At 54.9% G+C, this 27,939-nt stretch overlaps 1 protein-coding gene across 1 annotated transcript; it reads left to right on the plus strand.

Moving 5' to 3' along the window:
• Positions 1-7,257: 7,257 nt before the first annotated feature.
• NCAPH (non-SMC condensin I complex subunit H) lies at positions 7,258-26,707 on the plus strand. The gene is made up of 18 exons (XM_073325119.1): positions 7,258-7,343; positions 8,231-8,471; positions 8,698-8,791; positions 9,906-9,998; positions 13,641-13,779; positions 15,520-15,641; positions 16,029-16,218; positions 16,805-16,896; positions 18,180-18,385; positions 20,005-20,153; positions 20,757-20,863; positions 21,685-21,807; positions 22,149-22,256; positions 22,919-23,083; positions 23,512-23,628; positions 24,232-24,317; positions 25,068-25,143; positions 26,104-26,707. The coding sequence occupies exons 2-18, from the start codon at positions 8,236-8,238 to the stop codon at positions 26,161-26,163; spliced, it is 2,163 nt and encodes a 720-aa protein (XP_073181220.1). The 5' UTR covers positions 7,258-7,343; positions 8,231-8,235; the 3' UTR covers positions 26,164-26,707.
• Positions 26,708-27,939: the final 1,232 nt, after the last annotated feature.

Consider the following 27,939-nt stretch of genomic DNA (forward strand, 5'->3'; position numbering starts at 1 on the left):
TGGGATGATTTAGCTGGGGTTGGTCCTGCTTTGAGCAGGGGGTTAGACTAGATGACCTCCTGAGGCCCCTTCCAACCCTAATCTTCTATGATTCTATGACTGAATCTCTGCTGAAACGACCCCCTCCCTCCAAACGTATTCCACTGACGCCCCAAGCTTGCTGAGTCTGTTGTAGGAATTTGGATGGACTATATGGACCAAAGGTGTTGACGTAACCCAGTCACTGTCCAGGGTCTAACAGGTTTTGTTTGCAGAGACCTCAGCCTGCTCCATACCAGGCAAACCCACCTGGAAACATTTTAACCATTTACTAAAGATACAGAAAAGACGGAAAGCCTTTGAAATGCAAAGAATTAAGTAAGGCAAGGCCTGGGCCCTCATGTCTCACAACTACAATTTCCAGCACATGGCCAAGCCCTCTGCCTCCTTCTGCAAACGTCTGTTTGAACTACATCCCTTGTTCCCTTTCCCTTTGGCCGGAGAGAGGTTTTAGGAGGAAAACCCCCCATTTGACAGTCTCTTAGACGGTAACAACGACGGGCAATCATAGGTGCTGACTCCGGGGCTGGAGCACTCATGAAAAGAAATAGTGGGTGCTTAGCATCCACCCGCAGACAGCTCTCCCCTACCCCCATAGTTCCTCCCATCTGCCCCGCTGATCAACTCCTCCCCCTCACTCCCAGCGCCTCCTGCCCACCCCGGATCAGCTGCTCCATGGCATGTAGGAGGCACTGGGAGGAAGGGGGAGGAGCAGGGATGGGGCACACTTGGAGGAGAACTGGGCAGGAAGAGGGGGGTGGAGGGCGGCCCTTGGGGAAAAGGGTGGAGTGGGGCGGGCCCTGGGGTGGAACAGGAAGAGGTGGGGCAAGGGGGTGGAGTGGGGCCAGGGCCTGGGGCAGAGAGGGGGCTGAGCCAGCACCTGTGACGGCAAGAACTGTCCTTTTGGGGAAAAGAGGAGAAGCTAGTGAAGATGAGCTGGAGCTGTCCTTGCTGCTGCTCTTGAAGTCTGATCCCGTTTCCTAAGACGACAAACCCGCAAAAGGGGAGAGAAAAGAACAGCACAGAGAGAAAATGCAGCTTCTGTCTCTGGTGTGACTCTCATTTGCAACCTCCCTGCTGAAAAGCCCCGGCCCAGCCCACCCTCTGATCAGCCACTTCAAGGCCTGGCAAACTCGGACCAGCTTTTCGCTGCCTCTCTAGTCACAGGTTTACAGCAGTGCTACGAAATATCCAGGCTTGGCTGGCTAAGCCAGACTCTTGTGAGGCAGAAGGAAAAAAGAGAGGGCTAGCAAAGAGATGAGCAAAGGGAGGGAAAGAAAAGGACACATGGGCTGGAGAGAGCGAGACAAAGTTTCACACCCCAGGTGGTGGCTGGGAGTCAGCTGGAGCCGGCGGAGTGGTGATGTCGTCTGGGTCCCGCTCTCTGGCCCCGTCTGATCAGGACATCGTTCAAGATCAGGATGATGACGTCCCACAGTCCCAGGAGATGGTGGGGTGGCAGCCATGCTGGTGAACGCGCTCTAGTAGCCAATTTTTCTCCCCAAAGTTTCTGTAAGGCCCCACAAAGGGAGTGCTGGGCGGAGTAACCCGTCACTTCATTATTTTCTCCGCCAATTAGTTTCAACTCACCCATTCTGGTTCTCTGGTTTCCGATTCCACACTTTTCTTGTTACCAGGCATGATCGTAACACAGTCCTTGAGTTGTATCAGGAGGCCTCTGGGTCGGGACTAATTCAGTCTGTCTGTCTCCCTTTCAGACTTTCACCCAGCGACATCTGTTGCTATAGGCAGTTGTCACATCTTATAAATTCACTCTTGTTTTTTACAGTTGAACTCACACTCGGGGTAAATTTGAAGGCCCAATTTATCACAACAGCCTTCATCAAAACCAGATCACCCCCCAGCACCTATGGACACTGACATGCTTGGGTCCCCCTTAACACTAGCTGCGTGCTCCATCTTGCCCTTCCACATATCCAAAGATGGAGCCCAGCACATGGAGTAGCCTCTGGGATAACCCAGATCGTTATGCTTCGTTTTGTGCTATCCCCACGCCACCCCCCTCGCAATATCCCATCATCCCTGCTGGTGATTCACTTCTCCCCACATAGCCTGACACCTCTGCTGGCAACATCCTCCCCTCTTCCCGCTGCCCTGCTGGCAGTCCCTGTCCCCCAAATGCCCCCACTGGCAAACACCCCTCCCCGATATCCCAACACCTCTGCCGGTGACCTCCTCCACCCCAACAGTCTGATGGCCCCCCAGAGAAACCTGCTCCCCCAGGTATCCCAATGCTTTCACTGCCACCAAACATCTCCCTCCCCTGCAATATATTGATGCCCCTGTCAGAAAATCCTTCCTACGATATCCTAACTCCTCCATCAGTACCAGATTGTGATGGAACACACACTTGTGATCATACCCTAACCACTAGTGTAATAATCTTTGCACAAGGTATGCCTTGTAAGGTATCATCTGACACCTCATAATTTGCTGGTCAGTGTTGGCCTGATAAAATATTTGTGGCAACACTGCCTGGGGAGTTATAAGATTCCCCAGCAGTGTGGTGTTATTAACAAGCATTCCAAACCCCACAGCCCTGCCCAGGCAGAAGTCAGCAAACAGGTCTGTCCTAACCAAAGGGATGTGTGCTTGCCTTGCTGTGCATTTAAACACCAAACATAGTCACCGAGCAGGAAAGGAAAACAAAGGAAGCTCAAAAACCAGCAGGGAACATCTTTCCAGATTGACTCTCTGTCTCCTGGTTCTCTGCTGGAAATATTTTTCGGGGGGGGGGGGGAGACGGGACTGAAATGATAAAAAGGAACAGCAAACACCCCCAGGCACCCACCCCCCCAACATCTCTCTCCCTGCCCATCACAGTCTCTATACCTGACTCCCCAAGCATGCTGAGTCAGTTTAAGAGAACAGACTAGTGTATGTTATTCCCTTAAAGGAATAACAGACTTAACAGATTTGGACTGTCCAGGAGAGGGCTGACCAGCACAGGACATACATTTCGGGGAGAAAATCCAGGACTGGGAATGTGCTGGGGTCACTCTGCAAGATAACTGAGGCTGGTGAGAGACAAGATGTGACTGGCAGGCTGCAGTTACACACCTATCTGGGAGTGACTGGCGTGCTGGGGACTGGTTGTAAGCAGTCCAGGTTGAAGGCTATCTCAGCAAGGTATTATAAGGCACCCCAGGTTACAGGGCCGGGGTGGTGGCCCGGCGTTCCAGGCTCGGTGCTCTAGAACAACTTGGAGTGAAGTCAGACAGGACTCTGGGGCAACGTCTCCCCTCAGAGCACGCTCTTGGCTTCAGCACTTCCTGGGGCCCCCAGTTCACCCCATGACTTCCCCGTAGCGAATCGCCCTGGATGGGGCACCTGGGGAAGCCCCACACACCCCCAAAGGGCCCTGCACCCCACCTCTGCAGTGACTCTCAGCCAGCATGTAACACAGGTGTATTAGTCACCAGGAACACAGCATAGAACAGAGCTTATTAGCACTGAAATCAGGAACACTTAGTTAGCAAAGTCCACCTTGGCAGGGGGTGGGGGGGCTGGGCGCAGACCCCAGGGCCCTCCCTGCTGAGTCCCAAACCAGGAGACTTGACTATATTCCTCCTGAGGTAAATTTAAAATTTTTATTAAAGCAAATGTTAAAAAAAATATATAATGCATAGGTCAGGAAAAGAACATCTGTACATCTGGGCCTAGTGCTGAGATTATCCACAAATACAAAGTTTGTTTTTAAAAGTTATATGATACACAGAGTGCATAATCAGCAATAACCCAAATTTAGGTGAATAGATTTTATAATACCGTTTAGATATTAGAATCCAAGTACTTTGGTACATCACTCATGAAAAGTCATACAGAGATTGGTTGTGGAAAGCAAAATCTATCGAGGAGTGGAGACTGTCCCTCAGTAATTGAGGACTAGGTCGGCTGTCCATTCGGAAAACACAGTCCCTGAGGAAAGGATTGGTTACTTTCCTGCCTCACTACATTGCCAGTCACGCCGATGAAAGGCGCAGGCTGCGCTGGGTGGTGCTGTACGACTGCAGAGAGCCTGCCCTGCCTCAGCTCTGCACGGCCACTTCCCCTGGTCCCTGGAAGGGTGACCAGACCCGTGACGCTGGCCCGGGTAAGCCAGCTGCGGGCAGATGCTGTATAAACCTGCCACCCCAGAGCTCTGCAGCGCCCCCCACTCCCGACCCGCAGCCCCCTGCCAGCCCGGCCCTGCCCCCCCAGCTCCGCCAGGGCCCCCCACTCCCGACCCCCAGCCCCCTGCCAGCCCGGCCCTGCCCCCCCAGCTCCGCCAGGGCCCCCCACTCCCGACCCGCAGCCCCCTGCCAGCCCGGCCCCGCCCCCCAGCTCCGCCGGGGCCCCCCACTCCCGACCCCCAGCCACCTGCCAGCCCGGCCCCGCCCCCCCAGCTCCGCCGGGGCCCCCCACTCCCGACCCCCAGGCCCCTGCCAGCCCGGCCCCGCCCCCCAGCTCCGCCGGGGCCCCCCACTCCTGACCCGCAGCCCCCTGCCAGCCCGGCCCCGCCCCCCAGCTCCGCCGGGGCCCCCCACTCCCGACCCCCAGCCAGCCCGGCCCCGCCCCCCCAGCTCCGCCGGGGGCGCCCCACTCCTGCCCCTCAGCCCCCTGCCAGCCCGGCCCCGCCCCCCCAGCTCCGCCGGGGCCCCCCACTCCCAACCCCCAGCCAGCCCGGTCCTGCCCCCCCAGCTCCGCCGGAGCCCCCCACTCCCGACCCACAGCCCCCTGCCAGCCCGGCCCCGCCCCCGCAGCTCCGCCGGGGCCCCCCACTCCCGACCCGCAGCCCCTGCCAGCCCGGCCCCGCCCCCCCAGCTCCGCCGGGGCCCCCCACTCCCGACCCCCAGCCCCCTGCCAGCCCGGCCCCGCCCCCCAGCTCCGCCAGGGCCCCCCACTCCCGACCCCCAGCCCCCTGCCAGCCCGGCCCCGCCCCCCCAGCTCCGCCGGGGCCCCCCACTCCCGACCCGCAGCCCCCTGCCAGCCCGGCCCCGCCCCCCAGCTCCGCCGGGGCCCCCCACTCCCGACCCCCAGCCCCCTGCCAGCCTGGCCCCGCCCCCCAGCTCCGCCGGGGGCGCCCCACTCCTGCCCCTCAGCCCCCTGCCAGCCCGGCCCCGCCCCCCCAGCTCCGCCGGGGCCCCCCACTCCCAACCCCCAGCCAGCCCGGTCCTGCCCCCCCAGCTCCGCCGGGGCCCCCCACTCCCGACCCACAGCCCCCTGCCAGCCCGGCCCCGCCCCCGCAGCTCCGCCGGGGCCCCCCACTCCCGACCCGCAGCCCCCTGCCAGCCCGGCCCCGCCCCCCCAGCTCCGCCGGGGCCCCCCACTCCCGACCCCCAGCCCCCTGCCAGCCCGGCCCCGCCCCCCAGCTCCGCCGGGGCCCCCCACTCCCGACCCCCAGCCAGCCCGGCCCCGCCCCCCCAGCTCCGCCGGGGCCCCCCACTCCCGCCCCCCAGCCCCCTGCCAGCCCGGCCCCGCCCCCCAGCTCCGCCAGGGCCCCCCACTCCCGGCCCCGCCCCCCCAGCTCCGCCGGGGCCCCCCACTCCCGACCCCCAGCCCCCTGCCAGCCCGGCCCCGCCCCCCCAGCTCCGCCGGGGCCCCCCACTCCCGACCCGCAGCCCCCTGCCAGCCCGGCCCCGCCCCCCCAGCTCCGCCGGGGGCGCCCCACTCCTGCCCCTCAGCCCCCTGCCAGCCCGGCCCCGCCCCCCCAGCTCCGCCGGGGCCCCCCACTCCCAACCCCCAGCCAGCCCAGTCCTGCCCCCCCAGCTCCGCCGGGGCCCCCCACTCCCGACCCACAGCCCCCTGCCAGCCCGGCCCCGCCCCCGCAGCTCCGCCGGGGCCCCCCACTCCCGACCCGCAGCCCCCTGCCAGCCCGGCCCCGCCCCCGCAGCTCCGCCGGGGCCCCCCACTCCCGACCCGCAGCCCCCTGCCAGCCCGGCCCCGCCCCCCCAGCTCCGCCGGGGCCCCCCACTCCCGACCCCCAGCCAGCCCGGCCCCGCCCCCCAGCTCCGCCAGGGCCCCCCACTCCCGACCCCCAGCCCCCTGCCAGCCCGGCCCCGCCCCCCCAGCTCCGCCGGGGGCGCCCCACTCCCGACCCCCAGCCCCCTGCCAGCCCGGCCCCGCCCCCCCAGCTCCGCCGGGGCCCCCCACTCCCGACCCCCAGGCCCCTGCCAGCCCGGCCCCGCCCCCAGAGCCCCCCACTCCCGACCCGCAGCCCCCTGCCAGCCCGGCCCCGCCCCCCCAGCTCCGCCGGGGCCCCCCACTCCCGAGCCCCAGCCCCCTGCCAGCCCGGCCCCGCCCCCCCAGCTCCGCCAGAGCCCCCCACTCCCGACCCGCAGCCCCCTGCCAGCCCGGCCCCGCCCCCCAGAGCCCCCCACTCCCGACCCACAGCCCCCTGCCAGCCCGGCCCCGCCCCCGCAGCTCCGCCGGGGCCCCCCACTCCCGACCCGCAGCCCCCTGCCAGCCCGGCCCCGCCCCCGCAGCTCCGCCGGGGCCCCCCACTCCCGACCCGCAGCCCCCTGCCAGCCCGGCCCCGCCCCCCCAGCTCCGCCGGGGCCCCCCACTCCCGACCCCCAGCCAGCCCGGCCCCGCCCCCCAGCTCCGCCAGGGCCCCCCACTCCCGACCCCCAGCCCCCTGCCAGCCCGGCCCCGCCCCCCCAGCTCCGCCGGGGGCGCCCCACTCCCGACCCCCAGCCCCCTGCCAGCCCGGCCCCGCCCCCCCAGCTCCGCCGGGGCCCCCCACTCCCGCCCCCCAGCCCCCTGCCAGCCCGGCCCTGCCCTGCCCCGCCGGGGCCTCCCACTCCCGACCCCCAGCCCCCTGCCAGCCCGGCCCCGCCCCCCAGAGCCCCCCACTCCCGACCCGCAGCCCCCTGCCAGCCCGGCCCCGCCCCCCCAGCTCCGCCGGGGCCCCCCACTCCCGACCCGCAGCCCCCTGCCAGCCCGGCCCCGCCCCCCAGCTCCGCCGGGGCGCCCCACTCCTGCCCCTCAGCCCCCTGCCAGCCCGGCCCCCCCGTTGCCGGACGCAGCGGCCAGGCCCGGGACCACCCCGCGGTAACCGAGGCGACCCCCCCCAGGCGCAGGCGCAGGCGCAGTCGCTCGGGGTGGGGCAGCCCCCGGGCCCTCTCGGCCCCCGTCCGCGCTCATCCTCCCCAGCGGGTCGCCCCGCCCCCGGCCGCCGCTCACGTCACCCGCGCCGCGCCTGCGCAGTCTGCGCGCGGGCCGATTCAAACCGGGAAGCGGAGGAAGTCGGCCGGGCCGGGCGCGCGGCAGCGGACGGGGAGGCCCCGCCCCCAGCGAGCGCGGTTCGGAGCAGCCGGAGCCGGGGGGAGGGGAGAGAGGAGGTGTCCCCAGGAGGGGCTGACTGAGGGGCTGGGTGTTCCCAGGAGCTGGGGGGGGAGGGGCTGACTGAGGGGCTGGTGGGGGGGGGTGTCCCAGGGCGGGGGGAGGGGCTGACTGAGGGGCTGGTGGGGGGGGGTGTTCCCAGTAGCTGGGGTGGGGGGGAGGTGTCCCAGGGCGGGGGGAGGGGCTGACTGAGGGGCTGGTGGGGGGGGGGGTGTTCCCAGGAGCTGGGGGGGGGAGGTGTCCCAGGGTGGGGGCAGGGGCTGACTGAGGGGCTGGTGGGGGGGGGTGTCCCAGGGCGGGGGGAGGGGCTGACTGAGGGGCTGGTGGGGGGGGGGTGTTCCCAGTAGCTGGGGTTGGGGGGAGGTATCCCAGGGCGGGGGGAGGGGCTGACTGAGGGGCTGGTGGGGGGGGGGTGTTCCCAGTAGCTGGGGTGGGGGGGAGGTGTCCCAGGGTGGGTGGAGGGGCTGACTGAGGGGCTGGTGGGGGGGGGGTGTTCCCAGTAGCTGGGGTGGGGGGGAGGTGTCCCAGGGTGGGTGGAGGGGCTGACTGAGGGGCTGGTGGGGGGGGGTGTTCCCAGTAGCTGGGGTGGGGGGGAGGTGTCCCAGGGTCGGTGGAGGGGCTGACTGGGGGGCTGGTGGTGGTGGGGGTGGGGGGAGGGTGTTCCCAGGAGCTGGGGTTGGGGGGGAGGTGTCCCAGGGCGGTTGCGGGGGCTGGCCTGGGGCTGCGGGGGGAGGCTTCCAGGAGCAGGGGTGGGGGCAGATGTCCCAGGCGGTTAGTGGGGGGCTGAGGTTAGTGTCTCATTATCCCCTCACCTGCCATCTCTGTATTTCTCTGCTCCCCCCCGCAGTGAAGATGAGCACGTCAGCGCCCCAGCCCGCTGGTCGCAGCCAGAGCGCCTCTTCCGACAGCGTGTTCGTGTCCCCCAGCACCAGGCGGCAGCACCTCAGCACCTCGAACACCCCGGGGCTCGACAGCTTCCCGGGGAACGACGACGAACAGGAACGGAAGCAGCGGCGGCGTTCCCGGGTCATCGATCTGCAGCTCAGCAGCACCGACTCGCCCCTCTCTGTGCAGTCCCCTTCCAGCAGGTCAGAGTGACTTATGAAGCAGCTCTGTGCAAGTTTGCTTATTGCCTGCAGGAAATGCCCTGGGCTGTGTTAGTACTGGGACTCGGTGGGGGTGGGTAAGTCTACGGGTGGAGTTGTGTGAAAGGCCAGGGACTCAGGGGTGAGGAAGTCTTACAACTGCTTTCTTGTGCATTGCTACCCAGGCAGCGGTGCTCTCTAAAGCAGAGGTTCTTGCTTGTTTCTTTAGGCGGGCAGAAACCTCCTTGCCTGTGATCCCGAAATTGACAAACACCCAGATTTCAGATCACTACTCCACCTGCATCAAGCTGTCAACAGAAAATGTAAGTGAAAATAGGTCTGCGTGTAGCGCAATAAGCCAACTTTGAAGAAAGCCAGTTCTTCAAGTGGGGCCATTCTACACATGCAGATCGCACCCAAACACAAACCCAGAAAAGGACGTGGTGTACCATGGTGGGGATGGTGAAGTTTGGGACTCTTATGCTTGTGCTCAAGGCTGTCGTTTCTGGGCTGTTTAGCAACAGACTCAATAACTCCCAAGTTTAAGACTGGAAGCGAAGAATGCAGCCTTCGGTTGTAAGCCCAAAGTTGTAAGCTTCAAAGCAGGGACTTTTTTGTGCATCTTCTAGCACAACGGAACCCTGACCCATGGGTGCTATAACAATACAAATAAACTAGTGTAAAGTCCATGTGTTACCCGCACAAAACTCAGTGTCACTTGCATGCTCTAGGGCACCCACCTCTACCTAGGGCTCAAGGCTTCCACCCTTACCCTATTCCTAGGGCTCAGATGTAACCCTCTTAATTTAGGCACTCCAACTCCAATTCCAGTGGCTGGAAGTTGAATTTGTCTAACTTCCAACTCTAAATAAGGCACAGATTTTTAACCGTGAGGACAACTAGCCATCAGAGGTCATGGTGGATTCCCACTCGCTAGGAATCTTATTTAAATAACGTTTGGATGTTTTTTTAAAAGATACGTTCTCGTTCATATGGAAACGAATTTTGGGAAGTCCTTTGGCCTGTGCTGTGCAGGAGGTCAACCTAGATGATTGCAGCAGTCCCTGCTAGCCTTGTAATCTCTGAATTCTGAAGCTGTCATCTGCATTCCTTATTCCTAGATGTATAACTTTGTATTAAGACACCGTTAGTTTGAATAGGCCCAGCCTGCCAAGGGATACAGATCACTATGTGACTGCCCTGTCGTCCTCATTATTTACCTCTCTTGCCGATTTTTGTGCCATCCACAGATTTTATCAGCTGCGATTTTATATTTATTTTTCTGATCATTGATGACAATATTGAACAGTGTTGGGCCTAGAATGATTTCCAAAGACCCCCTGTTGATGAGATTCCCCACCAAGTGTTGCTCATGTAACTGTGGATTGAAGGACATGATTTTCCAAAAATAGAAGCTGCCTATGTGCTGTGTTTCAGAGAATCACCACAAAGAATGCCTTTGGCCTGCACCTCATAGACTACATGGCAGAGATACTCAAACAGAAGGACTCAGAACTGACCAACTTCAAGGTGAGGGGGATGGCTGCTGCCAGCTTGGTGCAGTGCTCTGTCTCTTGCTCCCTCCTGGAGCAGAGAGGCCTCTTGTTAATTCCTGCCTGAACCTCAAATGGGCATAATGCAGGCAGACAGGAACTAAGTTCCCTCTAAACAGCACTGCCACGCAGTAGGCTATCAAGGGCGGCACAGGTGGGAGAGGTGCCTCTTCCCCCAGCCCTGCCCGAGCTGCCGCGGCTGGGGAGAGGCGCCTCTCACCCCGCCCAGAGCTGCTGTGTCAAGAGAGGGCTGGGGGGAGTCCTCTCTCCCCGCTGCAGCCCTGGGGCAGCCTGCACCCCAAATCCCTCATACCTGGGGAACCCCAGAGCCCACAACTACAGCCAGAGCCCTTACCCCTCTGCCCCAGCCCTGACTCCCCTCCCAGACTCCAAACCCTTAGGCCTCACCCCTGCCACACATCACCTCCATATTGGTGCACATGGCAAAATTCATTCCACACATAGATCTAAAAAATTAGAAGGAACAGTGGATGGGAACTCCTCTGCTGTTCCTGGTTAAGATAGCTGATGGAAATGACTGGACAGTAACTCCTAATACAATTTCATAGGGCCAAATTCTTCTTTGTTACACCAGTGAGATCAGTGAGATTTCTGCACTGGTATAATCAAGCAGAATTAAGCCCACAGAAACCAGGGTTAATTTATCAAGGAAAGGATTGCAAGGTTTCCTGAAGTCCTTATTTTGACATTAGAGGCCAGCGATAGAGCAAGGCCATATCCAAAAGGAGTTTGGTCTGAGACTTGAAGGCGGGGTGAATTAGACTGGAGTAGATGGACAGCAGGAAGGGAACCAGGGATGCGATGGGAGGAGACAAAAGGAGGAACAGTTTTCTTTAGAGGGACCCCAGCAGAGTATTCACTTGTGCTAAGTGGACAAGGCTTGGGAAGGGGGTTCTGCAGTCATGATTTAAATAGCGGGGGGTCTGGTGACCCTGAGAATAGTACTTTTGTATCTTGAGTGCTTTTCTTCTTCTGATCTCCGAGTGCTTTGTAATGGTGGGCAGGTGAGCATATCCCCACTGTGCAGGGCAAGCCTGAGGAACGGGGGGAGTGATTTGTCTAGAGACTCATGGGAAGTCACTGGCAGAACGGAGTCCAGATCTGGATGTGGGCATTGTGCTTTCCAGTGGGCATTGCTGCTTGCTGGTAACGGAAAGATACTTGCCTGCCAGGGCAGATGTTCACAAGCCATGTTGATGGGAGTCTACACGAGTGTTCTGGAAGCAAAATGTAGATTAGAAAGAAGGCTTCAGTAAAGGCCTCTCTGGTGGTTTTCTCTGCTCTTCTATGCAAAAGGTAAGCTAGGCAAGGGTATTCGTGTCTTCATTTATTAGAGGACTCTGCTAGGCTTGGGGAAGGAAGCTCCTGCACAGAAGAGATTACAATTCCACTTCAGCCAAGGAGGAATTCATGTCAGAAACACTGCCCCTGTGCCTCAGGGACCTCTTGGTGCCAAATTGCAGAGAGACTTACCAAGGGTTACAGGGATCCCCTGAATCTGGTCTCTACTTACTCGTTTGCCACAGGGTGTCATGTAAGAGCTCGACTGAAACCTTGTGTCACAATAGTGGTCATAATCATTGTGAAAGATATGTACAGGTAATCGGTGAGGAGAGATGTTTATATACTGAAAATTATGCTCCGAAGGTCTGTGAGTTGGGGCTGGTCACCAGAAAGTAGTAAAACAGGTTTCTTTCAGGCAGGAGACACTTATCTACCTGTCAGACTGCATAGAGTTACAAAGGGATCTCACAAAAGTGGGTGACTGGGCAACAAAATGGCAGATGAAATTCCATGTTGATAAATGCAAAGTAATGCACATTGGAAAGCATCCCAACTATACATGCAAAATGATGGGGTCTAAATTAGCTGTTACCACGCGAGATCTTGGAGTCATTGTGGACAGTTTCTGAATACGTCAGCTCAATCTGCAGTGGCGGTCAAAAAAGCGAACAATATGAGGAACCTTTAGGAAAGGGATAGATAGTAAATATCCTAATGCCACTGTATAAATCCATGGTACTCCCACACCTTGAATACTGCGTGCAGTTCTGGTTACCTTATCTCCAAACAGATATGTTAGAATTGGGAAAGGTAGAGAGAAGGGCAACAAAAGTGATTAGGGGGATGGAACAGCTTCTATATAAGGAGAGATTTAAAAGACTGGGACTGCTCAGATTGGAAAAGATATGACGAAGGGGGGTATGAGAAAGGTCTATAAAACCATGAGTGGTATGGGAAAAGTGAATAACTTTTACATAAGACAAGAACCAGGGGTTGCCCGATTAAATTAATAGTGAGCAGGTTTAAAACAAACAAAAGGAAGAATTTCTTCTCACAGTCAACCTGTGAAACATTGCCAGGAGATGTTGTGAAGGCCAAGAGGATAATGGGGTTCAAAAAAGAATTAGATAAGTTCATAGAGGATAGGTCCATCAGTGGCTGTTTGCCAAGATGGTCAGAGACGCAACTCCATGCTCTTGGAGTGCCAGATGCTGGGACTGGGTGACAGAAGATGCCTCTGTTTGATACTTGCCCTGTGCTTTTTCATTCCTTCTGGCACAGCTGGCATTGTCCGCTGTCGGAAGACAGGTACTGGGCTAGATGGACCTTTGGTCTGACCCAGTCTGGCTGCTATTATGTTGCCAGAGGCTGGTGGTGTTGAGGAACTGACCCATAGAAGGCACAGGGTTCCTTGTGTTAAGGGCGGGCGGTAGAGGTGTCTCACTGCCCTGGGTATCTCTGAGAAGTAGCTACCCCCCCACACCTCCCCAATCTTTTTGAAGCATCAGGTGGGCTTAGGGAGCTGGGATTAGTGTAAGAGCTGGTATTTGCTGAAGGGCACTACAGGGTAGAAAATCTGTGTGGAATTCAGTACAGCAGAAGTACAAGTGACACTGTCTCTGGTAGCAGGGGGTGAAATTGTAACGGGGCAGGAGAGGAACAAGGAGAAGCAGTTAATTAATGAAACTTTTGGCAACAACATACAATAAAGTTGGACTCAGTTGCAGATAGACACTACAAAGAGAGGTCGTCATTGAGAATCCTCAAAGCAAAACAGAGCTGGACCAGCTGGCACTGGCAGGAGATGGAGCTATATCTTTTAGTTTTGAAAGGGGGGGAATAAGAGTGTAACTTTTAGCTAAAATGAGGTGTGCAAGACCGGCGAGATCTAGGAGGTTGGAGAACAGCATAAAATGCAGAGTTCCAGTGTGGCTGGGTCTTAGGGTAATGGTGGCCTGACCATAACTACGTTTGACCTCCATGTATGAAACTCATGTGAAAGAGAGGACTGTGGTCTTCAATTTCATAGAGTGGATCACAGCAGTGGCACGTAGAGTGGGTGAAAAACAAATGCCATAGGATCCACAGCGACATGACTGAAGATCTGTGTTTTGTGGAAGGAAAAGGGATGAAAGAGTCCAGTGTGGCTGAAAAGAAATGCATTGCAGTGATTCATGCTCATAAAGTATCCTTTTTACAAAAGGAATCCATCTCCAGTAGTGCTGATGGGTGGAACATGAACTTTGTCCGGCAAATTTATCCCAATGAGATGAGATCCTTTCTAATTGTGTGTTCTGTTCGGTCTGTTTCACAGATAGCAGCCGGCACCCTGGACGCCAGCACAAAGATCTATGCGGTGAGAGTGGATGCTGTCCATGCAGATGTATACAAGGTTCTTGGAGGGTTGGGCAAAGACTCAGCACCCACAAAGGATGTGGACAGCCAGGGTGCAGGTGTGCTGCTTGCTGCTTTCGTTTTGATGTACTAATCAAGGGAGCTGGACCAGTCTCTCCTGGTCATAACTCCAACTGGTCCTGCACTCATAACTGGTGCAGGACCTCTATATAACAGTCTTATGCTTACACAGCATCTGTAGATTTCCAGGCCCTTTTTAAGGATGGGAAAATGGAGGGAAGTGACTGCATAAATTCACAGTAAATCAGTGACAGAGATGGGATTAGAACCCAAATCTCCTGACTCCCAAGTCCTGTGCTCAGCCTGCTAGACCACTCTCCCTCCTCTGAGCTGAATGTGAGTACTTGGGTTACTTATTCTGGCAGAGTGGCCTGACAGAGATTCAAAATCATGAGAGGAAGCACCCCTTTGTCTTCATCCTGTCTTGTGCTACAAAAGCAGACTGTCCTGTTGAAAGACAGATTAGTCAACAGAAGGAAACACAGTCTTTAGTTAATTTTCTATAACTTCCCTTTGCTGGGAATCCAGACATACCCAATATGGATAATTTTATGCCCAGTAACTTTTGTAGTCATACAAGCTAAAATAAAAATAATGGAATCTAATCCTTAGGATACATGCACTGCCCCGGATTTCCCACGCCCTCTGTGACCATCAGCATCGAATCACGGGCCAGGTGCATTATGGGACAGTTTTGTGTGCAGGTATTGGCCACAGATGGAAGTAGCACGTTGAGCCATATGGACTAATGGTCTGATCTATTTATGGCAGACCTATATTCCTAAGCAAGCTGAATGAATCCAGATTGCTCTAGCATGTGTGTGCAATGTCTCTTTCAGCTTCCCATTCCACGGGCAGTAAGGGAGGGGCCGAATGACATGGCTTTCTGATTTCCTTGTTCGTTTAGGGATCTAAATGCAGTTGAATAAGAAATAATTGAAAAGATTTCCCCAAATGTCTAGTGCTGATCCAGTCTGGTTTGTGCTCCCTGCTTTAGTTTAGTGCAGTGAAGGCTTTGCTATGAGTAGGTATTATATGGCTATTTTGGGGTTAATTTGATCAGTTGGAGGGACTTTGGTTTCTGACTTGTCGAGGCCTGTGTTCCCTAGTCCAGAACTCTTCTCCTACGTGCGCTGGTCTGCGTGAGCAAAGAGATCAAGAGCTACAAGTTTTACAATCAGTCCTCTGGCCGACAAAACGCGGGCTCTTTTACACCTAAAGCAGCTTCAGCTGAGCCCAGGGACTCACGTCACTTAGCTTCTACGCTGTCAGCTGGCGTGGGGCCGCACTGTGTGAAATCAGAGATGATAGTCTCACCAGCACGTGCAAGGAGAAGAGTATGTTAATTCTCACAAACTAATCTAGATGGGAAGAGATTTTTGTGGAGGATGGAGCTGGATTCTGTGCATCAAAGGAAATTTTCTTGTCTGCAGCATCTGCCCAGTGGGTTTGAGTCCTGCCTTTTGCTATCAGATTTTTAAATAAACCTAGAATTATTTTTGTAGTAATTCTGAGGAGTTTTTTTTTTTTTCAAAACTCTTGAACCTGCTCACTGATTTTTGTGGTAACTCCTGATGAGTGTGTAGGGTAAAACCCAAACACACAACCTGTCTTAGTCAAAGGCTTGAGGAAATAGAAGAGATTTAGAAAGGAATGAGTGGGTCAGGTCTATGTTTGATATACTCTCAACTCAGCACTTTTCAAGAAGAGTCAAACCCCTACCATTGGTAGCTACATGGCTATAGAGGCAGCCTCTGCAGTAATTCTCCTTTTTATAGATGGAGCTGCTGCCGGTATTGAAGCTGCCAAGAAGCTCCAGACAAAGAAGAAGCACTCGTACAAAACAATTGAACAGAACCTGAATAACATAAACGTCTCTCAGGCAGATCGCAGAAGTGAGGTGGGGAATACTGCCCTGGAGTTTTCGTGTAGCAATTGTTCTACTCAACCCTGACCAGAAAGACACTTCTCCTTCCTCACCCCCATGTAACTCCTCTTCTCAACATGGCAAGCTTGTGTCAGGTTCTAGCATTCATATGCTTTCCTCTTGTCTATCTCTGCACTCTGCTGTCATAGCAAATCTCTTATCTGTCTCCACCGTTTCCCTCCTGTACTGGTGCGCTTCAAATTCTTCAGCAAGCCAACTCTGCACTAGTTAACCCAAGTGTGAGTGTGAAGCTCATGTCTCTGTTTAGAGCTTCTCTGTGATGGGGTCTCATGTCCCTCTGTCATCTGTTTTCCCTCCGCCTCTGTTCCTTGATTTTTCTCGCTTTGTGTCCATGTGCAGGTTGATCCCATGTTCCAGAAGACAGCAGCCTCCTTCGATGAGTGCAGCACGGTTGGCATCTTCCTCAGCACCCTGCACACCGACAGCTATCGCTGTGAGCTCCTGTTGGATGCCAAGGTCACGCCGCTCCCATCATCTGAGACCTTGGAGTCCCCGAGCTCTGCTCCTGTGAAGGTGGCAGACCTGAAGTGTAGGTGGAAGTAATAACTGTGAACTCTGGACTCTTACAGGCTCCCACTCCATTCCACCGAACTCCCTAATAGTTCTTATGCTCGTTGTCTCTCAGCGCAAGAGGCACCATGTTCCCTTCGCTGTTTGGCTCATCTGTTAACATTTTGGTCTCAGCTGATCTCATTCTGGCTTCAGTTATCTAATTCTACCCCTCTCCCCTCGGTTAACCCTTTGGTGCTGTCACACATGTATTGCTTAGGGGGAGATGCTCCTAAATTGGATGCATGGTGCAGATTTTATGGTAGGTTTCTTGGTTCCTGCTGCTTTTTAGGCTTAAACCATAAAATCATGGCCAGTGTAGGGTGAAAGTAAACAGTGTGTATGGCTTCAGGCATTTATTTCCTGGGTTAGTCTCTCAGTCGTGGGGAAATAGCTTTCTTCTCCAACCTTCAACTCCCATGCATGTGTTCTGAAATGGTTGTCCATATCTGAGGTACGGTCATCTCAGCAGTAGTGTAAATCCAGATTATTTGATGGTGGTTTAGGTTAATTGCTGATCATTAACCCTGTTCATAATATCTTCTTACTGCTTTTGTGGTCTCTAGCTATCCTGCTGCAGTGCATCGAACCGCGCCCCATCTGCCCTACGTTGAGTGGCTTCCAGCTTTCCCATTGGGACAGTGACTCCCATGATGAGGTATGTCTGTTAGCAAGCTGCTCATATTCGCCCAGTGCAGAGCGTGATATGGGAGTTGTTCCCAGTGTGCTCAGCTGCCTCTGTCAAAGATCTCTCTGCAGGCTGGAAAGGAAAGGGACACTTGCTCTGCGGGGTCAGGGCTATTCTGACAGAACCGGACAGGGAAGTGATATGCAGTAGTTCCCTGGGGTGCATTTTAGTAACTAGAATTCTGGGACTAACTCAAGTATCTGACCTAGTTTTAAACAGAGAATAGGATTTTAAACTATTTGAAGGGACGTCTCTGGAGAAATACACGCCATTCAGACATTTTATTAAGGCCCTGGCCTTTGCAAAAGGATTCCCTAGGATTATTGTAATCAGCCACTATTGGTGTAGAGCAGAGAGGTTGATTCCTCTTGCATCTTGAGGTACTGAGAAAACACATACTGAGTACAAGATGGGATCAATTCTTGTCCTTCTAGATTGGGAAGAGGGCGATGTACTCTGGGCTCAAATGGCCTGCGTGTGCCTGAGGATATGCTCCATTCCGGAGTCATCACCTGAGTTTAGTTCTTCAGTTTCTTAACAATTTCTTTTCCCTGTCTGTCCCCTGAGGCTGACGCCCTATAGCGTTGAATCTGCAGGATGAAGGCTCCAAGGATGAGCAGGTTCATAGAAGATTAGGTGTGGAAGAGACCTCGGGAGGTCATCTAGACCAACCCCCTGGTTCAAAGCACGACCAACCCCAACTAAATCATCCTAGCGAGGGTTTTGTCAAGCTGGATCTTAAAAACCTCTAAGGAAGGGGATTCCACCACGTCCCTAGGGAACCCATTCCAGTGCTTCACCACCCTCCTAGTGAAATAGTGTTTCCTAATATCCAACCTAGACCTTCCCCACTGCAACTTGAGACCATTGTTCCTTGTTCTGTCATCTCCCACCACTGAGCTAGCTGAGCTCCTTCCTCTTTGGAACCCCCTCCCAGTTTAGTGTCATCTGCGAACTTGCTCATGGTGCAATTCATCCCATCATCCAGATCATTGATAAAGATGTTGAACAAAACAAAAGAAGGTTACCTGGGTGTGGGATGCTCTGATGTGCCCTTTCTATGGATAACCGGGTTTTTTGTTTTTTTTTCGGGTTTTTAGTTAGTCCACTCTCTCTGAGTACTAGGCCTCAAGTAGGGTTTATATTCTGGAGCAAATGTGTTAAGCCCTGCATAGATGTCTTATTTTGCCTTGGAGGCCCAGGGTTTGGTATTGAATCCTTTCTGTGAGTAACTTGCTCTTTCTGTTCTGCAGTCAGTGTCCGCTCTGCTGGATAAATTTAAGAAAAGCGACCAAGTCTTTGATATCAAGGCAGAGGTGGATTGTGACCCTGCAGACTACGCTGATGCCCTAGTGGAGGATGACTTTGATGCAGACATGCCAGATAGAACGGTAGCAGGGGATGTTGGGAAGCTCTCAGACAAGCTGGAGGCCTGCAGGATGGTGCGTGAGAGCATGAGGTACGTGGTGTTGCTTTGGTCTGCAGCGCTAAGTCCTTCATCAGCTGGGGTTTGCCATCCAGCCACAGCCTCCAGCTCAGGATGTCGAACAGCCGTGTTTTGATAGTAGGTTTCCTGAGGCAATGAAGTTTACAAGCAGAGCTTGCTTACTGTGCAGGTGGTATCCGTGAATCAAGTAACTTCTCATTATAGGACTCTCTCTAATCTTTTCTTTCCCCCACTGAGAGACAGAAATGGGACTTGGTGACCAGGGATCCTAGAAATCCGTTCGCCCTGGAAAAACACGGAATTTGCGCTTTTACAGAGAATCTTTCATTTTTACATTTTGTGAAAAAAAACAAAAAAAAAACATACAGTAGTAGAACCCCGTTTATCCGAGCCTTCGTTGACCGGCTCTCAGTATTAACTGAACCGCCAGTGGTGGGGCTCAGGTGGTTGGTGGTTTGGATAATACAGAGAGCTGGATAAACGGGGTTCTACTGTATATCAATACAATATTGTGTTCAACTAATCTCTCAGGGTAATTAAGGAAAGTAAAGTTCAGTGTTTCATTTTAGCTGCGGAAAGAGATGGCTTTTTATGGTTTTCCCTTTGTTTGTTGGAGAATTTTGATTTTTTTTTTTTGATCACGGAAAACTAGGATCCCAGTTAATGACTCCAACCAGGCCAGCATCCATCCAGTATGATCTCCAGGTTAAAAGTAAGCTGCACAGCTATCAAAAGGGTCTCCTTCCACTGTTTAAATGTCACATGCAATTAAAATGGTTTTAAATTTCTCCCAGTCCCCCATCCCAACCATCCCTGCTATGACTCATTGGGACCATCGGTGCTGAAGATACTCAGGTGGTTGCACTTTGTTAATAAAAGTTAGAACTTGGCTGAGTGTCGCACCAGAGTATTTGTTATTGCAATTCAAGCCACTTCAGTCTGTTAGCCACCAGTCCCTGACCCTGTGCAAAGCACCTCTGAAGGAATGGGCATCCTTACCCTACATCAACCATTTGACCGCCATGTCTGGAGATGTTTTTGTAGCTGGGAGTTGGCAGGGACTGCAAGGTGCCCAGACCGTTCCCTTGGCTAGAGCCAGAACACCTGCCCTTACCCCCTGCGGACTTCAGAAGGAGGAAAGTGAAACCCCTTTCTGCTGTCTGTGGTGGGCATCTATTGGAATGGGATGGAATGAGATGAAAGGGGAATGAAGCTAGGGAAATCACCCTTATTCAGCTGCTTATCCTGTACCTCCTTAGGGAGCAAGATAGCAAATTGCCATCTGCTTCCCAAACCCCAGAACCCCTGTTGGCAAGTCAGCTAACTTGTATTATTTTTTGTGTGTCTCTCTACAACCAACAGTATGGTCACCAGCAAGACCGTGAATAAGAGGCGTAGGGATTAGAAGCCACTGCTCCCTACCTGCTTAAGATCAAGGGTTGTCTGTGTCAAGGCGTTTATACTTTTTGCAGACTGGCCACTGGAGGGGGAAATGACCCGCATCCGAACAGGACTGATCCCATCCGACAGTGATCCATGCACATACTGGCTAGCCCCTGGGCTACTGTAGTGTGTGGTGGTGGTGGTTTTTTGCATGGATTATAACCGATTTGGGGGGGGTGCTCTTTCAGTAAGGATGTGATTCCCCTTGCGGAGGGAGACATCGGGACCATGTGCCTCCATCTCTCTGTGAAACCGGGAGAGTATTCCTACTTCAGCCCCCGCGCCATGTTGATGTGGGCCGGCCCAGAGCACTGGCGCTTTAAGCCTCATCATAAACGTACGTATTTGTAGGATGCAGTTCAGAAAGTGGATCCACTTTACCGTAAACTTCTGGTGTGTCTAGAGACAGATGCCTTTCTAGCCATTGAGTAGTGACTATCAGGGTAGAGACCACTGTGCACTGCTCTCCAGTCACTCTTCCAGCCAGTTTAGGAGGAGCTCTCTCTGTCTAGGGGGAAGTCTAGCTTGGTATGGGGTGAGGGGGAATATATCTATGTAATAGCATACTACCTAGGTCCTGTCCTAGTGCAGCCATAGGGGATACCAGTTTAAATATCTATCCCAGTTTGCCTGCAACCTCCCTCCAACACAACTCAATTGCGTTATCTGCTTGTGCTTCTTTAGAAAGACAAACAGCCCTTTAAAATATTAAATCTACAATGAAAACTCCAGCACCTCGGTTAGCTCACAGAAAAGCTCTGCTGACTGAAGGCGGAGCATGTGCCATCTTCCTCTCCTTTCGCTCCAGAATACCTGGGTGCGGGTGATCTGGGGACCTTTCCAAGCAGGTTAGGAACAGTATCTGAGAAGTAAAGGTAGAAGCACTTGATTCTCCTCCCCCGCAAGTGTTGAGCATTGACCATAACCTCCCTTTCTGCAGTGGACACGGCCGCTGAGAAGGGGGGCAGGAAGAGGAACACAAAGAAAGTCTTTGAACTCGACTTTGATGAGGATATTGACTTTACAACGCGTTTCCGTAAGACTAGGGTATGTACTGGGTTGCCACGGGGACCTGGCTGTTTTCTGCTCCCTCCTCTGCGACATGGGGAGCGTCTTTAGTACAAGCCTTTGGCAGATTTTTTTAAAATGGGGTTTTGCTGTGAACTGGACTCTAAAATCAGCCCTGGAGGCCCATCTGTGGGGGTGTTCCTCACTCCAGATCAAATGACAGTAGAGACTTTCTCTGCTAGCCCTGTATTCTGGAAGTCCTGCTGGGTTCTTCCTGGCTTATGCCGCTGCGGGCAGGGAGCTGTCCAGGGGTCAGCGAGGGCAGCATGCAGAGCTGCCAGTGGTACACAGCTAACAGATCTGTACAATGGGGATGCCAGCATAGATTCCAGCTTTCTATCCCAGAGCTGTTCGCTTTTTGAGACTCCCAGGAATAATCTGGAGTAGAAGCATGTTGTAGTCACTAAAGTGAACAGGCCTAACTGAATAAACAGTGGGCAGAGCTGTTGAGTGCAAAGGTACCTTTTCCCGTAGTTTCCCACAGCTCGAGCCTTTCGAGGCACCGTAGTGCCAGCCCCGGGCTGGTTGTCTTCCCGCTTACTCTCTGCTGCTCCTGGTGCATTGAGCATCCCTTTGAATATCCCCCACTCTCTACCCTGGACCATGGAGCTCTGAGGACCCACTTCCAATCTCTCAGTGTGCTTACTCCAATGCTGGGTGGAACTCAGCGCTCCCATGCCCTGGCAAGCAAGGGAGTTCTTTGAAACGGCTCCCTGGGATATAGGCTGGACGTGCTTGGGCTAGGATTGGCCCCCGGCGTGGCAGGTGCTCTGGCGTAATATGGTGTTCACCTTGAACAGGCCGCAACAACTCTGGCCAAAGCAACCCTCGACAACCAGAACAAGAAGAGCACCACGCTCCCTGAAGACTTCCATTATGAGCCCGACAACATCATCCGGCTCTCCCTCAAACCAGCTATCAAGGTACAGTTCTCTTCCCGACCCCAGCTGGGTTCTTCCGCCCTGCCTGCTGTGCCATGGGCTGCGGGACTCCCATAGTGCAGTCACCGAACACTCCTCCACCAGGCGACTGTCCGCTAAGGAGGCGCTCGGTTCATCTGGTTAAACCTGCCGCCTTGTTGATAGTAGGCATGCTGTGCACGGAGAGGAGGGCAGAGGGTAAAATGGAGGAGGGCTGGGGTGGACCTGGGGACGAAGAGGAGTGCCATGGGCGTAGGAGGAAGGGAATATGGCTGTCTGGATGCTAGTCTGGGCAGTGTTCAGGATCTCTGTCCTTTTTCTCCCCCTTGACCTTGTCCCAGCAGCTGTGGAGGAAGGCTCTGCAGAGCAGCTTATCTGACCAAGAGGATGAGATTGGAGAGTATGATTACAACAACCCCAATGACACCTCCAACTTCTGTCCTGCACTGAAGGTAGGTGGGGCAGGGGTGTCACTTGGCTGTGTACTGTCTGGTGGAAAATACCATCTTTCTCCAGCGGGAAAGATCCACCTGGGAGAGTGGCCTCCAGCACCACACAAAGCCTCGGGCTTACCGGATTTCACTAGTGAAACGCCAGATGACTCTTGTAACCTTTCTCTGGGCAGGAGGAGCGTCCTCATCTCTCCACACTTGCTATCCGTGGAATCGCGCTGACTCCGAACTAGCCAGCTCCTATTCTGCAAATGTGCCTCTATCCACCTGCTAAAACCCCGGACGCACACACACACGGGGACACACCTCTCCCATGTGTGCAAACCCTCTGCTCACAGAGCAATTGTCACATCCTCCAGTGGCTTCCCAGCAGGATCCTATTCCAAGTGCTCTGCCTTGGCTCTTTAAAAACTTCACGGACTTGCTTCAGTGCCCTCGCAGACCCGTTGCCGCACATTCAGTCATGCCCCCTGTGGTGGGCGAGCTCGGGCATCCCTTGGCATTTCCCAGCTCTGGGAATCCTTTGCTGCTTTGGTGCTGAGGTGTAGATGGTGCATCTCGGGGGGTGGGGAACCCTGCACGTTGCTGTTGGGATTTGCAGGGAGCACACGGACTACAGCACCAGTGTGAGGCTTCTCTTTTTTCCCCCAATAACTGCTCAGGCTGCTGATAGCGACGATGACCCTGACCCCGTTGACTTCATGGGCCAGGGTGGGCCGTTTGAACTGACCGTAATGGGAACAAATCCGTATGGTGATCTCAGCAGGGCCCTGGGGGTTGACATCACGACATATGGAGAGTCCAACCTTGTTGCTGAGCCCCAGAAGGTAAAAGCTGGCATGCTGCCCGTGCGGTCCCGGCTGGTATGTGGCTTAGTCCTGAGCTTGCCTCTGTCGGAGCTGCAGGGTGGGTAGGGGCCCCTGGAGAGCAGTGAAGCGCCCTGTGTGCTCCCCATACCAAGCTGCTGGCCAGTGCAGCAGTGGGGGGACTAGTCTGAGGCTCCAGCTGCAGGAGGCCCATGGAAGGGAAGCTCTCTGAGGGATGGAGCAGGCTGCGCTGCCTTCGGAACGAGCCTGTATGCTGAGGCGCAGGGACTAACTGGTTGCAGTGCTCCATCCGGTAGAATAATGCCTGCCAAACCGCCCAGAGGGGATCCTGCTGGACTCGGCTCTCTGATCAGTGTGACATGCTTCCGCTTGTCTGGGGATGCTGCTGCTTTCTCACCGCCTTTCTCAACCTGTATGTCTACCTTCAGGTCAATAAGATAGAAATTCATTATGCAAAGACGGCCAAAAAGATGGACATGAAGAGGCTAAAGCGGACCATGTGGGACCTCCTGACTGATGTGCAGAAGGAGCAGGTGGGGGCAGAGGTGAGTGCAAGGAAAACCCAAAGCAGCCATCCCTGGCCACCCACACGTGTACCAGCTTGACAGCCCCTTCTCAGGCCTCCCTCTGCACCGTAGTGACCTGGCTGGCTGATTCCACTGCATTCCCAGCCCAGGCATCTCTGGTGCTACTAGCAGGCACCTTACCAAGCCCTGGGGGATCTCGAATGGTGGGTAAAGTAGCCCATTCAGCACGACCCTGCCAGCACTGGCAGGATTGTCGTGTTCACTATGGGAGCTCCAAGCTCTCAGCTTTGGTCCCTTTCTCTCATGCTGATGTGGCCTGGGGAGGGCTTCAGATCAATGCACGTGGCTCCCCAAGGGGCCAGACTGTCCCTGGCAGCCTTAGGAGAGAGGCTGGCTCTGTTCAGAAGGAGCTGTGTCCCTCCCTCAGCTGGGAGGGTGTTTCCCAGCACGCATGGGGAGAGACGCTCGAGTCTGATGCCTTCATGATGCATCTTCGGCTTGCTCGTGTTTGGGAAAGCAAAGACCTGGAATCCTGGGGTGAGGCTTTCCTGGTGTAGTCCTGGTGAGCACCCTGACCTGCCTGGGTCTGACTATCTGCCTTTTCTCCCCTTGCTGAAGCAGAATGAAGTTGCAGAGAAGGAGACTGACTCTGTAACACTAGCAGGCAAGAAGGTCTTCAGTGGCATCACAAAAGATCTGCTTCACAGGTACGTGGGGGTAGAGACCCTTCCTAGAGAGGTCCTGCTGTGCCGTGGCTGCAAGCCTCTGGATGAATCCTGGGCGTTCCCTATTAACTCTCCATCTGTCCCCGGTGGGATAATGTCGCTCTCGGCTTTTACACCAAGGGGGTGTCAGTCTGAACAGTGAGTGGCCTCCGAGGGCGGGATATCTGCACTGCAATGCAACACCTGCAGCTGCCCCGTGTCAGCTGATGGGCTCAGGCTGGAAGCTGGGTTCTGGGACCCTCCCTCCGTCCAGGTTCCAGAGCTTGGGCTGAGCCCAAAGGTCTACACTACCATTTTATAGCCCCTGAGCCCAAGCCAGCTGACATGGGCCAGCTGCAGGTGCTTCATGGCAGCGTAGCATCCTCTGAATGTCTTGGCCGCAGTATGAAGCTCTCCCATCTGCTGCGCGTGGGGATAGCTTGATCTCAGGCTTGGGTTGCTGAATGTCGATCAGAGGGCCTGCTCACCCCTCGGCCCAGCTTCCTTCTGGCTGGGTTTGCGGAGGTGGGTGTGAAGAAGCTGCAGGCCTGAGGTGAGGCCCTCGGGCGGGGGGGGAGGAGAAAGAGGTTTTGGTCTCCTTAGTGGGAAATGGGAAAAGCTGGAGAGTGGTGAAAGATCTGTCATTCACTTAACCAGCCCCCACTGGCTCATCAGTGTGCCCCATCACTGGTGTCTAATGTGTAGGCTCCAGCTGTCTGTGTAACCACCTCCCTTCCTTTGGCCGTTTTGCAGACTGCCTTCCGCAATGGCTCAGAACCTCTCTGTGCCGCTGGCGTTTGCCTGCCTCTTGCACTTGGCAAATGAAAAGGTGAGCAGTGTCCGCGTGTAATGCTTGGCAACCCCGATGAATCCCACTGGGCCTGCAGGGAGCAGTCAGTGGAAGAGGTGGGGTGCTGGGTCCAAAAATTCCATGTGAGCAAGGCCCACCAGCCAGATATCTGGGAAAGAATTCTCTGCAGTAGCTCAGAGCCCTCCCCATCTAGTGTCCCATCACTGGCCACTGTGGATATTTGCTACTAGCAGTCGCAGATCGACTGCATGCCATTGTAGGCTGTTCCATCAGGCCATCCCCTCCATAAACTTCTCAAGCTCTGTCTTGAAGCCAGTTTGGTTTTTGCCCCCCACTGCTCCCATTGGGAGGCTGTTCCAGAACTTCATTCCTCTGCTGCTTCATAGCAACCCCACTTTTCTTCTTGGGTTTTTTATTTATGACCAAAGAACTTTTTACTGCTTTAATTTCCCTTGCAAGGTCTACCTCAGCTTGAATTTTGCAATTCTCTTTTCATGCCTATGCTTTCTGACTTCCAAGCTGTAGCTTTCTTTGCTGATCAATCCCTTCTTCAAGTCCTTGTAGGAGGCTCTCTGCTTACTCCTACATCCTCTTTGAGGTGGTTATTAATCCACAAATGAGCACATTGGTCTTGATTTAAGGTTTGAATTTGGCCTTTCACCCTGTCTTCTCTTGGCTTAGCTCAGACCCTGAACTTTGCTTTGAACATCACTTCTGTGCTGTGGGTTTTTAATTCAGTTTCCAAAGCACTGATAGGAAATAAGCAAGCTGGCTCTTGGGCAGTGACTCTAAGATGGTTCCAGCCTAGGGACGGTTCTAGGTACAAAGCTGGAAGTCAGGGGAGACTGGGCTCATGACTAGTTCAACTATCTTTGCCGTTGTGATCTGTCAGTAACAGCTTTCCTGTGGGCTGGCTATGGTGGTCTCTGCTGGGAAGAGTCTGGCTTGTAGAACTAATCTGCTTCCTCTCCTCTTCAGAATCTGATGCTGGAGGGGGTAGAGGACCTGTCTGACGTCCTTGTGAAGCAAGGAGATTGATGTGCCACGTGGGCGGAGCAGGGCGCTCTGGCTGCTCTGATAAGACGGGAGCTCTTCGCCCCACCATGAGACTAGCCATTCATTTCAGCGAGTGGCATGACTGGGTCTCTCATCCCTGGTAGCTTTCTCTCCCCTGCCAGCACTACCAATGGGATTTCTCAGAACACCTTGTGTGAATCATGGACACCTGCCTCTCCAAACCTGGGCTCCTAGGGCACTCAGGCAGATGGGGATTGCTACTCTCGTGCCTCCATGGGAACTGGAGCCCTCTTTGAGCCATCCAACTGTCTCTCTTGCCTTTTTAGATGGTAATAATGACCCACAGATTCATGCTGCTTCTTGCCATAGCCACTGCTACAGCAAAGAACTCTCCAGCATATTCCCCCCCCCCCCCCGTCTCACTTTCTGTACATAGAACCTGTTGTAATTACTGGGTTATTACCCCCTTAACTCTATTGTCTCCTCGCTTTACACATTATTAGGATTTCTCTGAAATGATTTAACCTATTTTGTACAGCTTTTTAAAAAAATAAAAGAAAAGAAACTGCAATGTTGGTTCAGATTTTGGGTGCTCTGCTTCGCTGGGGGGAGAGTGGGTTTCCCAGGGGTAGAACAAACCCCACTGCATCTCCCTCATAGTTTCAGAATTCACCGTGCTGGGCGGCGGTGAAGCAGAGAAGAGTAAAACCATGCGAAAGGTACGGCATCGGGCTGTGGGTGCCCTCCTGAACTCTGCATTGGCAGACTTCGCATCAGCTGCCTCTGTCCATTCTCCCAACTGGAGTAAACAAGAAGTGATGCCACCGTACCGGTGTGCTGCAGAGTTCTGTGGTGCACAGTCCCGGCATATGTATAGACGTGACCTGAGCTGTGACATCGCTAGGGCTTCACTGGAATAAGGCTTCAGCTCTCCCCATCAGTTGCGACTTGTATGTAGACCCAGGCCAGTGTACTCTCGGGCTGTGCGGATCCAGTCACATCTACATACGCAAGACCAGCTGCTCTGAGCAGCAGAATTCAAGGCTGCTGGGCTGTGCCCCCCATGTGATCCCAGGAGGGCACGCATCCAGCCATGTGCAACGCAGGAACACGAGCAAAACCTTTTACTTTTATCCAATTTTATTAAATTGGGCAGAGAAGTCTGAGCAACCCTGGCCCTCACCCGGGGGTGGTCCAGCACAGCTATTGTCTGGAACTAGCAGAGCCCAGGGCCTTTGGACGCCTAGAGGAGCGTGCCTTGTCGATCGCTGGTTGAACTCTGTGCAGACAGAGGAACGGGGCACTGCTGGGAGATCTCTCCGCAGCTCCTCCACAACATTATGCTGTGCAGTGGCTGTGGTCAACTAGGGTCTCTCAGGAGACCTGCTGCCGTCGCTAAGATTCAGCCACTGACCTGGAGTGCATGAGGTAAGTGCCAGCAGTGACCCTTTTGCTCAGCCCTACTTGAGTGTCAGTGTCCTAGCTCCCTTTACGCTCCAGTGGCGTCCCTTGCCCAGAGCCCTGGGGCAGCAATCAGCTAGGACTGCCAACTTTTTAATCGCACAAAACCGAATGCCCTGTCCCTTCCCTGAGGCCCCGCCCCCTGCTCGCTACATTCCCCCTCCCTCAGTGGCTTGCTCTCCCCCCACCCTCACTCATTTTCACTGGGCTGGGGCAGGGGGTTGAGGTGTTGAAGGGGGTGAGGGATCCAGGGTGGGGCCAGAAATGAGGGGTTCAGGGTGTGGAAGGGGGCTCAGGGTTGGGGTGCAGACTCTGGGGTGGGGCAGGGGATGAGGG

The sequence above is a fragment of the Lepidochelys kempii genome, chromosome 26 (assembly GCF_965140265.1).
Source record: "Lepidochelys kempii isolate rLepKem1 chromosome 26, rLepKem1.hap2, whole genome shotgun sequence".
Taxonomy (NCBI): Eukaryota; Metazoa; Chordata; order Testudines; family Cheloniidae; genus Lepidochelys; species Lepidochelys kempii.

Coding starts and splice junctions, on each gene's coding strand:
- NCAPH (XM_073325119.1), top strand. CDS start 8,236: ATGAGCACGTCAGCGCCCCAGCCCGCTGGTCGCAGCCAGAGCGCCTCT. Junction 18,386..20,004: donor ATGGTGCGTGAGAGCATGAG/GTACGTGGTGTT, acceptor GTGCTCTTTCAG/TAAGGATGTGATTCCCCTTG. Junction 22,257..22,918: donor ACTTCTGTCCTGCACTGAAG/GTAGGTGGGGCA, acceptor ATAACTGCTCAG/GCTGCTGATAGCGACGATGA.